This window comes from Monodelphis domestica, chromosome 1, assembly GCF_027887165.1.
Source record: "Monodelphis domestica isolate mMonDom1 chromosome 1, mMonDom1.pri, whole genome shotgun sequence".
Taxonomy (NCBI): Eukaryota; Metazoa; Chordata; class Mammalia; order Didelphimorphia; family Didelphidae; genus Monodelphis; species Monodelphis domestica.
The window spans coordinates 519,113,127-519,126,261 of NC_077227.1; the positions used below are offsets into that span (position 1 = coordinate 519,113,127).

Consider the following 13,135-nt stretch of genomic DNA (forward strand, 5'->3'; position numbering starts at 1 on the left):
TCAGTTCAGACCTTCACAGACATCCTTCTTCACCACTGCCTCTTGGACTCCAAGCCTCCTTCAAGCCTTAGCTCAAATAATTTTAAGAGGCTTTTCCTGACTCCCTTAGTCATCAGTGGTCTCCAATCCCTAATCACTGTGGATTTATATATATCTTGTATAGCGATAGTGTGGTGGGAATGGGGAGAAGTGGTCTTCAAGTCACAAAGATCTGGATTCAATTTCAACTATTAGCACCTTATCTTTTCAGACTATAGATATCCCTTCCACATTATGACTTTTCCCATTGTACTTTCAATATATTGTGGGTTGTATCTTATGACCAAATACTTAACCCAAATTTTACAATGTGATATCATAAACACCCCATAAAAGAAAAAGAAAAAATTCTGACTTCTCCTCTGGCTCGAAGGGAGGGCCAAAATTTTTATGAGGATTTTCTAGATCCCAGGAACGCTACCTGGAAGGGATACCTGTACTTTGATCTACTCTGTATATATATCATTTGTATACATAGCTATTTACCTCTATATATATCATGCATATATCTAATTATTAACATGCCATCTTCCCCACTAGAATGTGAGCTTTTTGAGGGCAGGGACTGTTTTGCTTTTCTTCTTGTCTGGGTACTTTGGATGGTACTTGGTACATAGTATGTACTTACTAAGAATTTTTGTCTAACTCATGGGATCTGGTCACCTCAGCCAAGCTAAGTAATTGATTTCTCAAAGTATTTTCTGATTCTAGAATCCAAGGATAAAATACATAAAACAGCCATAATTTCCTCATGGCTTCCTCTCTGTAGTTTGGTTAGAAGGCATAGGGATTGCTGCCTCCTCTTTCACTGAGGAATTGGTGGTTGCCAGTTACTTCATATTAAGATCTTACCTCCTGACTGCCCATAGTACAAGGGTATTGGACATTATTTACCTGTAGGGCATGCTGGCACTGAGGCTAGAAAAGAACTCTGATAAGGGTGGGTGGGTTGTACTCTTAGCATGGAGTTCTATAATCAAGAATAACTTATGGGGCAAGTGTCTACCCCAAAAGGGGGCGGGGGTTGTGACTTCTTCATTTGGAGTCTGAAAAAGCCTAGCTATAGCTAGAAAAGCCTAGTTATAAAAGGAAATTCACCACCATGATTTGGGAAAAAATATTGCAAGTCATCAAAAGGGGAGCAGAAATTTCCATTTACACAATCCTTTCCTTGCCTTACAACAATCTTTGAGACAAGATGGCACAAGAATGTCCATAAAAGTCTTACTTTAGTGCCTCACCACTGGGAAACACTGAACATGAATCAGTATTTAGTGAGGTGAAAAATAATGGAAGTGACTTATCTTAATATGATGATGTTTCTGCCATCTTTTGCCTTTATGACTTTGCACAAGTGGTGGTCTCATGTCTGGAATGTTCTTCCTTCTAATCTTATCTTATGAAATTCCTAGTTTCCTTCAGTGCTCAGTTCAGTTGCCACTTCTTAGATGAAGCATTTCCTGACACCCCCCCCACTCCAGTTATCAGCTTCCTCCCTCTCTTGCAATTACTTTGCATTACTTCACATATATTTTGCATTTACTTAATTGTGTACATGTTTCACCCCCATAACAAGCTCCTTACAAGAAATAACTTTCATTTTATGAAAATATTTAATCTTTTTATCTTCAGTGTCTAACACGGAACCTTGCACATAGTAGGATCTTAATAAACATTTGCTAAATTGAATTAATATAAAACAGCTGGTTATCAATGTGAGAATAATTTTTTAATCAACTACATAAAGAAAAACCTCTTACTCAAAAATAAAAATTAACATCAATTTGGATAAAAGAATGGAAATGTGAAGATAAGGCATGCAATGAAGGCAATTCCATTCTAATCTATTTTTAAAAGCTATTTATGCTCCCCAAATGGAAAATGGATAAAGGAATGGATATTGACACTAGCTATCATGATTTCTTTTGCTTACTTGAAATAAAACAATTGACACAAAACAAATGACATAAACCAAAGAAGGAAGAAGACCCTAGAAATAATTTCAGCCAGCAAATACCTGATTTTCTAGCTAAGTGGAGCTGTATGGTGACCAGACAATAAAATTTTACAGAGGTAGTTGAAGAGCTTGAGTTATATCATCTTATTAAAGAGTGAGGAGCAAGAGAGAAAAAGTGAATTTACAGAAGGCTTGACATGAAACCCAATTAAACCAAACCATCCCAAGAACATATAATAATGAAATTTGAAAGAAGACAGCAAAAAGATAAAATATGGAGATGATCCATTATGATTTCTACAACAAAGTATTTTTTTCTATAGATGACAGTGGATAAACTACATTTAAATTCTAACACCACAGTCTGTTGTATGCTGAATGAGAAAATAGAAATGGCACCGAAGAAAACAAGGAAGCAAAGAATAGCTGGACTAGACCCAAATATATGTAGAGAAGATCTGTGCGGTGGAGGTTCCAATCAATCAGTTATTTATTGATTTATTATTAAGTGTCTATTACATTCAAGATTCTGTTTTTGATATTACTTAGGGAGCAATTCTTAACCAGAAAGAGGGGAGGACACCAAGCAATTGGAGGAAAAGTCATGGATGCCATTACTAACAAATTACCATTACTATCTTCATTTAAGAAATGAAAGTGCCTTCCAATCTATAGGCTTACTTTTTCGTTCATACAAAATTTTTTTATGAGAATAAGCTACTTATATATTGAGAGAATACTTAATAGAAGTATGAGAAGGGTCAACCAAACTTTTTCAAGTGAAATTCTATAGGAGACAGCACCTTTATAGTCATAAATTGACTAAAAAAATAATGATAATGCAAAATTCCACTATGCTTCCTGTTTGTTGATTATAAAAAGAATTTGTTCAATTGATTGAAATGCCATGTTAAAGTCTTGCCTCCAAAGATTCACACCAAAATCATATAAGATTCTTTGAAAGAGTGAATGACAGATATAACTGTTTAGAGACTCTCTGATTATTAATATAAAGGAAAACCCAAAAGAGAGAGAAATATGTCATGAAAATTGTTTACCACTGAAATGGAGGATGTTTAATGCAGGGTCCAAGTGGAAGAGGCAAACTCTATACATTGTGAGAAGTTTTCTACATCAGAAGTATCTATTATCTGCCCTAAAATGCAATTGGGAAATATTTTACAAAATAATTAAAACATTCAATGAAATATAGAGATTGTTAATTTGAGGTTTTCTAAGTCAAAATTCAGTCTTCGAGCAATCTTTTCTATTTAAGTTTAACAATACTCTTGTTTATGGATGATTTTATGATAATTGATCAAGCAGTGGAACCTGGTCGAGTCTTATCAATGGATCCATAGTTACTCAAAAAAAGTTTGGTCTGACTGTCTACAGGGGAAAAACCAAGTAGATGAAGAATGCATATTGTCAGGATGGATAGCTCATTAAGTTGTAGATGGATAATGAACTGGACCTACAATTAAATTGGAGGAAGAGTGTCTACTGGTGTCTTTGAAAAATTGGACCTTGCTTTCAGTCACCCCAAGCTCCTCCCTAAAACAGAATTCTATCTTATAAAATTAAATACATATTCTTCTGGTGATGTTGTATGGTCACAAGTATTGGAATATCACAGTCTGAGAATTTCAGTGGTGGGTAAACCCAAAGGGCAATGGAGACACACATGGTAAGTGTAAATGGATTTCAGCATACAAGTAGTGGCAAATTACATGTGAAAAACAGGGGAAAAATATAATCAATGAGATATATTACCAGAGAAGAAGGTGGACCAATCATGTAGCCAAGCATGAAAGAGAACAGCCCACTTGTTTTGATAACGATGTTATCCGTAATGTCAAAGGACCCAGTGGAAGTTCCTCTGCAGTTTGGTTGAAACTTGTGAAGAATTTGAAGGAAAATGTGAAGTAGCAGCACTGCATAAGGAGGCTTGGATGGGGTATGATTTGCACAACTAGAAGAGGGGACTTGTATTGAAGAGATCACAAATATTGAAACATAAGTACAAATATCATACCCAGGAGTGTAATGGAGCCAACTTGAACCTGCTGGAAAGCCAGATGTTAAATTTTCAGTGTGAGCATTTAAACCTTAGAAATGAACAAATGTCATAAATTGGCTTGGTTTATTGTTGATTATCTAAACTTAAAGTGATAGAGAAAATATTAATAATCAGATTAAGGGGGCCAGTAGGTGGCTCAGTGAATTGAGAGTCAGGCCTAGAGATGGGAGGTCCTGGGTTCAAATCTGGCCTCAGACACTTCCTAGCTGTGTGACCCTGGGCAAGTCACTTAACCCCCATTGTCTAGCCCTTACCACTACTCTGCCTTAGAACCAATATACAGAATTCTATCTTATAAAGTTAAATAAAATAGTCTTCTGATGATGTCATATGGTCACAAGTAATGGAATATCACAATCTGAGGATTTCAGTGGTGGGTAACTCAAAGGGTTACTTTTTCGTTCATACAAAATTTTTTTTTATGAGAATAAGCTACTTATATATTGAGAGAATACTTAATAGAAGTATGAGAAGGGTCAACCAAACTTTTTCAAGTGAAATTCTATAGGAGACAGCACCTTTATAGTCATAAATTGACTAAAAAAATAATGATAATGCAAAATCCCACTACAACAATTGGTTGTAAGGCAGAAGGAAAGGGCTAAAAAAGTAATGCAGATTAATCTTAAAAGTGTACATTGTGTACATCTCTACACCCCACCCCCAGGCAGTTTATCAGTGTGCCACTGATCTTACTTCTTTTACAGATGAGGAAAGTGAGACACACACAGAAAAAAAGTGGTTCCCTCCCCCACCCCCAGGTTAACATCATTCATTAGTATTAGACTTTTCACTAAAACATAGACCTCTTAACTCCTAGTTAAGTGTTTTGTTGGTTTTTTTTTCTCACATTCCCTGGATGAGGTCTCAAGTCTTTTATGCCCTTGATAAAAGGAATTTAGCCCCCAAGAAGGCCAGATGATTCAGAAACAAGGAAAGCTTCCTTGGGCTGGTTTGTTTTTGTAACACCTCATCCCCTCTGCAAATCATCTGCAGGCGCAGACATGCTCTCTCGCTACACCTTTCCTGAGAGAACAGGGCGTCTTCCTTGTCCTGCCTTCTACTCATTTAAGCTGTCAGTGTGTCAGTGAGATCCCAGAGTCAGGGTGTGCCCACCCAGTATTCCTACCAGCATTCCGAAGGCAGAACAGGAAGAGTGCCATCGTGGCTACTTCCAGGAGCTCTTAGGATCTATCTGGGTGTTTTCAACCCAGTCACTTCATTTTATGGATGGAGAAACTGGGGCTGAGCCAGGTAAAGCAACCTGTCCCATTGTCACACCCACCATAAATAGCAGAGACAGATTTTATCTCGGTCTTCTCATACTAAACTCAGCACTCTTGCATTGCACCGTTGTTAGCTTCAGGCGAACAAGCCACCGATTAGGAGCTTTCTTCACTCTCTGCAAGACTAGGTGCATTTTCATGTAAGATCTGCTTCCAAATTGCTGCCTTAGCATGGGGAAGGTAGGAATCAGTAGGAAACCGAAGTACTAAATGAGGCCCAAGGGGGAGCTAATTGTAGTGTAGGGATGATGGAGTTGCCACTAAATTCAATACAAATCAATTAATATTTATTTACCCCATGCCGGCAGGTTCAAGACCCAAGTAGGCACAATGTGACATTTCCCTCCCTCATTTTCCCCATATCCCAAAGAGTGACCTTTCATTACCCATTTTTCTTTTTCCTCTCCTCTGCTCTCCTCTGCTCTGCTCTGCTCTGCTCTCCTCTGCTCTGCTCTGCTCTGCTCTCCTCTCTTTTTTCATTTTAAATGGGACCTTATGTCTTAGACGCTATATTAAATTATTGGTACTAAGTTATCGATTCTAAGACAGAAGAGTGGTAAGGGCCAGGCAACTGAGGTTTAGTGACTTCCTCAAGGTCACACAACTAGGAAATGTCTGAGGTCATATTTGAACCCAGGTGTTCCTGACTTCAAGCCTAACTGCCTATCTACTATGCTCCCCAGCTGCCTAGTCCCTGTTTTTCTTAGAGTAATCTGCCTGGATTTCCCCTTTACTCTAGAGAACATATTGCTTTTCCATCTTTGCCTCCCTGGCACCCAACACATACATAGATAGTGTTTAGGAAGTGTGGAATGAAGTTGAACTGGAATGGTAAAAAGGATATTGTTCTTGCTAGGATTGACTTGGAGATGGAATAATAGATTTCTCCCACTGGTGCCTAAAATTCCATCTAATCATTTTCTCTCCTGTGTTCTTTTACAATGACAGAGGCAACACTAGTAATTCCTTAGTGAATACAGCCTGTCCTCTTTTCTGTGCTCTAGGAGCTGTTAGAACCGAAAGAGCCCTGGGTACCAGAGCCAGAGCGAGGGGGAGCAAGGAAGAGGGGACGGAGGGAGAAGACAGAGCCTTCTAAGACTTCACAGGTTTTCCTTCTGCCCATGCTCCCTGACCTCAGGGACCTTGTTGTACTCAAGGCAAGATTTGATATGAAGACACAACTTCCTACTGTGGGAAAAACAATTACAGGGCAAGAGAGCTGAATCCTGGTCCTCAGGATGCAGTTAACTAACTTGCCGAGTGACCTCTATGGGGACAAGTGCCGTTAGTGACTTAGAGGCAGCTAGATACAGGGGATAGAAATCTGGGCTTAAGAGTTAGGAGGACCTGAGTTCAAATATAGCTATGTGATCTGGTCCTCTTAATCCCAGCCTTCCTCAGTTTCCTCTACTGTAAAATGGGAATAGTAATAGCACTTATTTTCCAGTGTGGTTGTAAGGCTCAAATGAAATTTACACACACACACACATATATATAACATGTGATATGATATTTATATTATATTATTATGATTATGTGCTATATATACAAGTATAGGTATATAATATATATAATATATAATATATGTTAAACCCTTACCTTCTGTTTTGAATCAATACTAAGCATTGGTTCCAAGGTGGAAGAATGATTAGGGCTAGGCAATGGGGCTTAATTGACTTGCCCAAGGTTACATAGGCCAATGAGGCCAGATTCAAACCCAGGACCTCCCTTTTCTAGGTCTGGTGCTCTATCCACTGAGCAACCTAGCTGCCCCTAAATGACATAAAACACTTAGCACAATGCCCGGCAAATAGTAGATGCTAATAAAGGCTTCTTCCTTTCCTTTCTTCCTGTGTGGGTCAACTTCTTAGTCTCAGTTTTTTTTCATTTTTAAGATGATCATAGAATTTTGGAAATTCTTCCTAAAGCTGGAGAGGATCTTATAGGCCATCAAGCCCAATCTACTCATTTTATGTAAAGGCTCACAGTGGTTGTCAGAGTAAGGAGATCCAGTGCAGAGCTGGAGACCTCTTCTCCTACTCATGGCCTGAGAGATAGATGCTGGGGTGCTGAGAGCTTTAGAGACTTGCCCAGGGCCACAAGCCTGGAACTTGGGTTTTCCAGACCCTCTCCCCTTCTACACTATCCCTGGGGGAAGGGGTGAGAAGGTGAGGGAATGAACTTGTTGTATAGTACCTATTATGGGTCAGAAATTTGCTGACACCCACCCCTCCTGTTCCTGCCTTTTAAAACATATTATCTCATTTGATACTCACAACAACCCTAGGAAATAGGTATTTTTATTATCTCCATTTTTGCAATTGAGGAAACTGAGGAAAACAGTGACTTTCTCATGGTCATCCAGCTTATAAATATCTAAGACTAAGGGCAGCTAGGTGCCTCAGTGGAAAGAGAGCCAGACCTGGAGATAGAAGGTTCTAGGTTCAAATCTGATTTCAGATATTCCTAGCTATGTGATCCTGGGCAAGTCCCTGAACCCCTTAATACTCTTCTGCTCTGAAACAGATACTAGGTGTCTATTCTAAGACAGAAGGTAAAGTTAGAAAAAAGTCCAAGGTCAGTTTTGAACTCGGGTCTTCTTGACTCCAGACCCAATACTCTCTTTATTGTGCCACCAGCTTCCTCTGGCTACTAGGATCCTGTGTGGTAAGTTTCCACTTCATTGTATGAGGGGTACCTTAGTGACCTAAAAGAATCCCTCTGGTTTCTCAAAAAATGTCTTTTTCTATTAGTAGGTACTTTATACTCTGGGGACAAAGTGCTCCAGAAACACAAGAAATTTTTATATTGTGACTATTTCCATCTATCTCTTTCAGACAACGTTTCCTTGCTGCAAACATTTTCGGGTCGACTTTGTTTCATGAATGGCCGAGCAATGTGTGACCTCACACAGCGTCTGGCAGGTAAGAAACTTCTGGCCTCGGGATAGGTTTTGTATCCCCAGTTTTATGGCATTCTACCTTTTATGGAAGCATCCCTCCCATGATGCTCAAAAACGCCTGCCCTTTCTTTTCTAACTATTTTCAACTATCCATTCTTTGGTTGTCCCTCTTTGTAAAATTCTGAAGCACACATAAGCATTTCATCTTTTTGATGTGTAAGTGTTTCCCGGTGGTGATAAAGGAAACTTGCTGACTTAGACGAAACCAAATTTAAAAAATATATCTATTTTTGATGTCTTGTTTTTATATTATAGTCATTTCTGCATATATTTCTTCCCCCGTTCCTGAGTTTTTCTCTACTACCTCTTCCCAGCAAAACAGTTAAGAAAAGCCACCCAACATCATGACAGTGTCTGGAAGGCAGTATGTACCACATCTCACATATCTTTAGTTGCTCACATCACTAGTTAAAAGAAGGAAATGCATTTTTATTTCTTTTTTTTTTAATTTTCTCTCTTTATTTTTTAAATTTTATTTAGTTAATTTAGGACATTATTCCTCAATTACAAGAATCATATTCTTTCCCTCCCTCCATTCCCCCCCACCCCCTACTGGGTTTTACATGTGTCTATGATCAGAACCCATTTCAATGATGTTGTTTGCACGAGGATGTTCATTTAGAGTCTACATCCCCAATTATATCCCTTCAACCCATGTAATCAAGCAGTTGTTTTTCTTCTGTGTTTCTGCTCCCACAGTTCTTCCTCTGAATGTGGATAGTGTTCTTTCTCATAGATCCCTCCAAGTTTTTCAGGATCACTGCATTGCCACTAATGGAGAAGTCCATTACCTTCGATTGTACCACAGTGTATCAGTTTCTGTGTACAATGTTCTCCTGGTTCTGCTCCTCTTGCTCTGCATCACTTCCTGGAGGTCGTTCCAGTCTCCATGGAATTTCTCCATTTTATTATTCCTTTGAGCATTTTTTCATTTCTAAGACCAATATTGGACATTATAATTATATGGCATTTGTCTTTTTCTTATTTTTTAATTTACATTTTCCAAGTCTTTATGTATGTCATTTTACTGGTTCTGCAAACTTCCTCCTGCATCAGTTCATACAAGTCTTCCCAAATTCTCATCTATGTCATATGTTGTAGTAAAATATCCACAGTATTTTCAGTCATTTCCCAACGAATGGGCATCTACTTTATTTCTAGTTCTATGCCACTGTGCTTCTATGAATGTTTCATTACATACGAGACTGTTATTTTCTGACTTTAACTTCACTGAAATATATAACTAGGAGTGGGATCTCTGAGGGCATATAATTGTTTAGTCACATTACTTAAATAATTAAAATAATTTCCAGAATGGTTAGACTCATCCACCCTTTCAACGACAGGATGTTAGTTTGGCTGTTTTTCTGTAGCTCCCCCAACAAGAACTATTTTCATCTTCTATTATCTTTATCAATTTATTTTGTGAGAGGTAAAACCTCACACTTGTTCTAATTTGTGTTTTCCTTATTTTTAGTGGTTTGAAACATCCTTATAGTTCTTCTTTTAGTATTCAGATCTATACTTGCCTATTGGGGTATGCCTACCAAAAATTGTACAGAAGCAAATGGATGCCATTTTGTACTATTCTTTCTGAAAATAGACTCTTGGAAAGCAGGCACTGCTTGTCATGTCACCATGTTCTGATTTCAGCTAAGATAAACTGCCCCAAGTTTAGTTTCTTGCTTGCAGTAGAGATAGAAAGCAAGCTTGGAAGCATTTTACTCATGGACTGAAATGTGCTCACTAGCCCAAGGGATCCTCTCCAGCCTGGTGCTATTGACTTGGCCAAGCTAGAGGATTTTGTTTTTGCCTGCCTTTCAGACTGAACACAACATGGTATTTAGCTCTTTGCCATTGGATGGCACTTAAGGATATTAAAACTATAGGGAACTTCAGAAACCAATTAGGCTAAGTCTAAAATAGTAGGAAACAATTTACAAGCAGGGAAGTTGATTCTGTGGAGAGCAAATGACTTGCCCAAGGTCACACAGAATATTGATTTTGTAAATATGGCTGAGTACATGGAGGGGCGTAATGTGTCAGAAGTCCAGAAAGGTACGAAGGGGCTGGGTTGTGAAGAACTGTAAATGCCAGAAGAGTTTACATTTGAATCTAGAAGCAATAGGGAGCCACTGGAGATTACTGAATAGACACATGATATGGCTGGACCTAGACATTTCATAAAACCACTTTGATATCTGTGGGGGTGCTTAAGACAAGAAAACAAAACAGGGTGGCTATAAAAAAAACCCTTATCTTCTGTCTTAGAATTGATACTAAGTATTGGTTCTAAGGTAGAAGAAGAGTAAAGACTAGGCAGTGGGGTTAAGTGACTTGTCCAGGGTCATACAACTAGGAAATATCTAAGGACAAATTTGAACCCAGGACTTCCCATCCCTAGACCTGGCTCTTTATCCACTGAGCAACCTAGATGCCCTAACAGAAGGCTTTTTTTTTTTTTAAACCCTTACCTTCTGTCTTAGAGTCAATACTGTGTATTAGCTCTAAGGCAGAAGAGTGGTAAGGGCTAGGCAATGGGGGTCAAGTGACTTGCCCAGGGTCACACAGCTGGGAAGTGTCTGAGGCCAGATTTGAACCTAGGACCTCCCGTCTCTAGGGCTGGCTCTCAATCCACTGAGCTACCCAGCTGCCCCCTAACAGGAGGCTTTTTAAATTTGGACAATCCTTGATGCAGGGCTGGAGCTTGGGAAACAAAATATAATACTGGATAAATAGATTTGTAAAACATCTGCAAAAAGTTGGAATTAATCCACAGGAACTATTGAGATTATCAAATGACAAAGTGAAAAGAGAATGGGGCTGGTACCCAAGATAGAGCCTTGGACTACACCACAGTTAGAGGGAATGATGTGGATAAAAAAATAAAGGAGATTGAGAAAGACTATTCAGACAGATAGGAGGAGACCCAAGAAAAGGAGTATCAAAAAACCCAGAGAGGGAGAATATTCAGGAGGAGAGAGTCAGCAGTGTCAGATGCTACAGAGAGGCTAAGAAGGATGAGGTGGCTAGTTTAGCTGAACTGCTCCCCCCACCCATCCTTCTTAGTCTCTCTTTTTAAAACTTTTGTCTTCTGTCTTAGAATTGATAGAAGTATCAGTTCCAAAGCAGAATAGTGGTAAGGGCTAAGCATTGGAATTAAGTGACTTGACCCGGGCCACACAGCTAGAAAATGTCTAAGGTCAGATTTGAATCCATTAAGTCACTTAACTGCCCCTTTAATCTCTTTTTATAAGGGATGGTGTTGGGGGAGACGAGGGATAGATTTGAAAAGAAAGGTGACACAAAAGCAAAAGAGACCATAACATTTTTGTTAAAGAAAAAAAAAAAACCAAGAAACATGTCATCATTACAGAGCTGTATGGCCACATTTAGTGCCCGTTTCAGAACTCTCCACAGAACAGATCTAGTAAGACCTGGTCCACCTAAGCAGATGGAATAGGCTATAAGCCTTGATACTGGTAGATCTAAGGAGCCTGGGAAACCAGCTTGTGTCCACCTGTAGATTGATGCCCATCCACATTGGGATAACTGTTCCATCTCTGGCTCACAGAGCCTGTGTCTCAGCTTGAGACACCATTCTTGCTGCTTCTGCCCCATGCTTATTAACTTGTTTGCCTGGGTCCTAATCCCTTCTTGCCCAGACCCCTGAAAGCTCCACGTCATTCAGATCCCTTCCTCCCTAGTCTGCCCTCCGGACCACAGTTACCCCACATCTAGAGACTCTAGGGTTTGTGTCTGCTTAAGACAGAAGGTTACTGTTCTTCCTTGACATCGATAAGTCCTCTGGACTTGACTATTAGCCCCGCTAATTTAGAGCATCTACAAACCCTTGTCCTTGTCCTGGGCTTCTCAAACACCCTGGGCTCAGAAAAGGCAGTAGCAGTGATTTGGGGGCATTCCGAGGGGATGACAGAAATATGTGGGAGCAGAGAGGGAGATCACTGGTGCTACGTGAGGCTCCTCACCTTCAGATTAGATGCACTGATCCTTCTTTTGGAGACTTTCTTTTCTGACCTTATGCAGACATTCTGCTTCAGCCTAGGAATAGATGATCATCATTTCCTTCAGTCCTTGAACTTTATTGTAATTTTTTCTATCATCTTCCAAAAAACTGAAAATGACAGCCGTTTCTCCCCCCGAAGCCACTCTTCATTAAGTTCAGTGCTAGCCATGGGCAGAGGAGATGGTAATTTCAATTGACACAGAGAGATGGCCAATAAAAGCTTGGCTTAATAGGAGTAAATCTCTTGCTAATTACCCCCAGCTACATTTAAGCCAGAGCTTAATGGGCCTTTCTCCACCATGATGGCTCCCGGGAGGGCATCTGCAGTCTCAGTCAGTTAGAAAGACCACTGACAGCCAATTCCTACAATCACGGTGCTCGGTTCTGAGTTGGCTTGCCTCCTTCTCTTTCAGCATAGAAAATAGGAACAGAAATGGAGGTCTGGGTTATGGAAGGAAAAGGATGGGTGGCAGGGAGGGCATCTGTCATTGGAATAGAAGGGCAGCAGATGACTCCTCTTCCAGGCTGAGATGCAGTCCCATAACTGAGTTTGAGAAGATCTTGCCTTCTTCAGTGGACAGTGGTGTGCCAATGAGTATGAGTGACTTTGGGGTTTGCGTTGATCTGTAGGACTGGGAACAAGCATCTGTCACTGACTTAGCTGGAGACAGGATTCATCCTCACACCTCTTCGATTGCCTTCTGGTGACTCTTTGTGGGTTGCTCTGTGACTGCTCCGAGGAAAGCCTATCCTAGAACTTCAGCCCCAGGAGCAGCATTTCTTT

General features: G+C 39.8%; 1 protein-coding gene across 1 annotated transcript in view; it reads left to right on the plus strand.

Moving 5' to 3' along the window:
• Positions 1-13,135, plus strand: part of TOGARAM2 (TOG array regulator of axonemal microtubules 2) — a 99,913-nt gene that overhangs the window by 78,589 nt on the left and 8,189 nt on the right. The window contains exon 20 of the mRNA XM_056813215.1: positions 8,200-8,286. Coding sequence (XP_056669193.1) covers positions 8,200-8,286 — 87 coding nt within the window. The remainder of the gene's footprint in view (positions 1-8,199; positions 8,287-13,135) is intronic.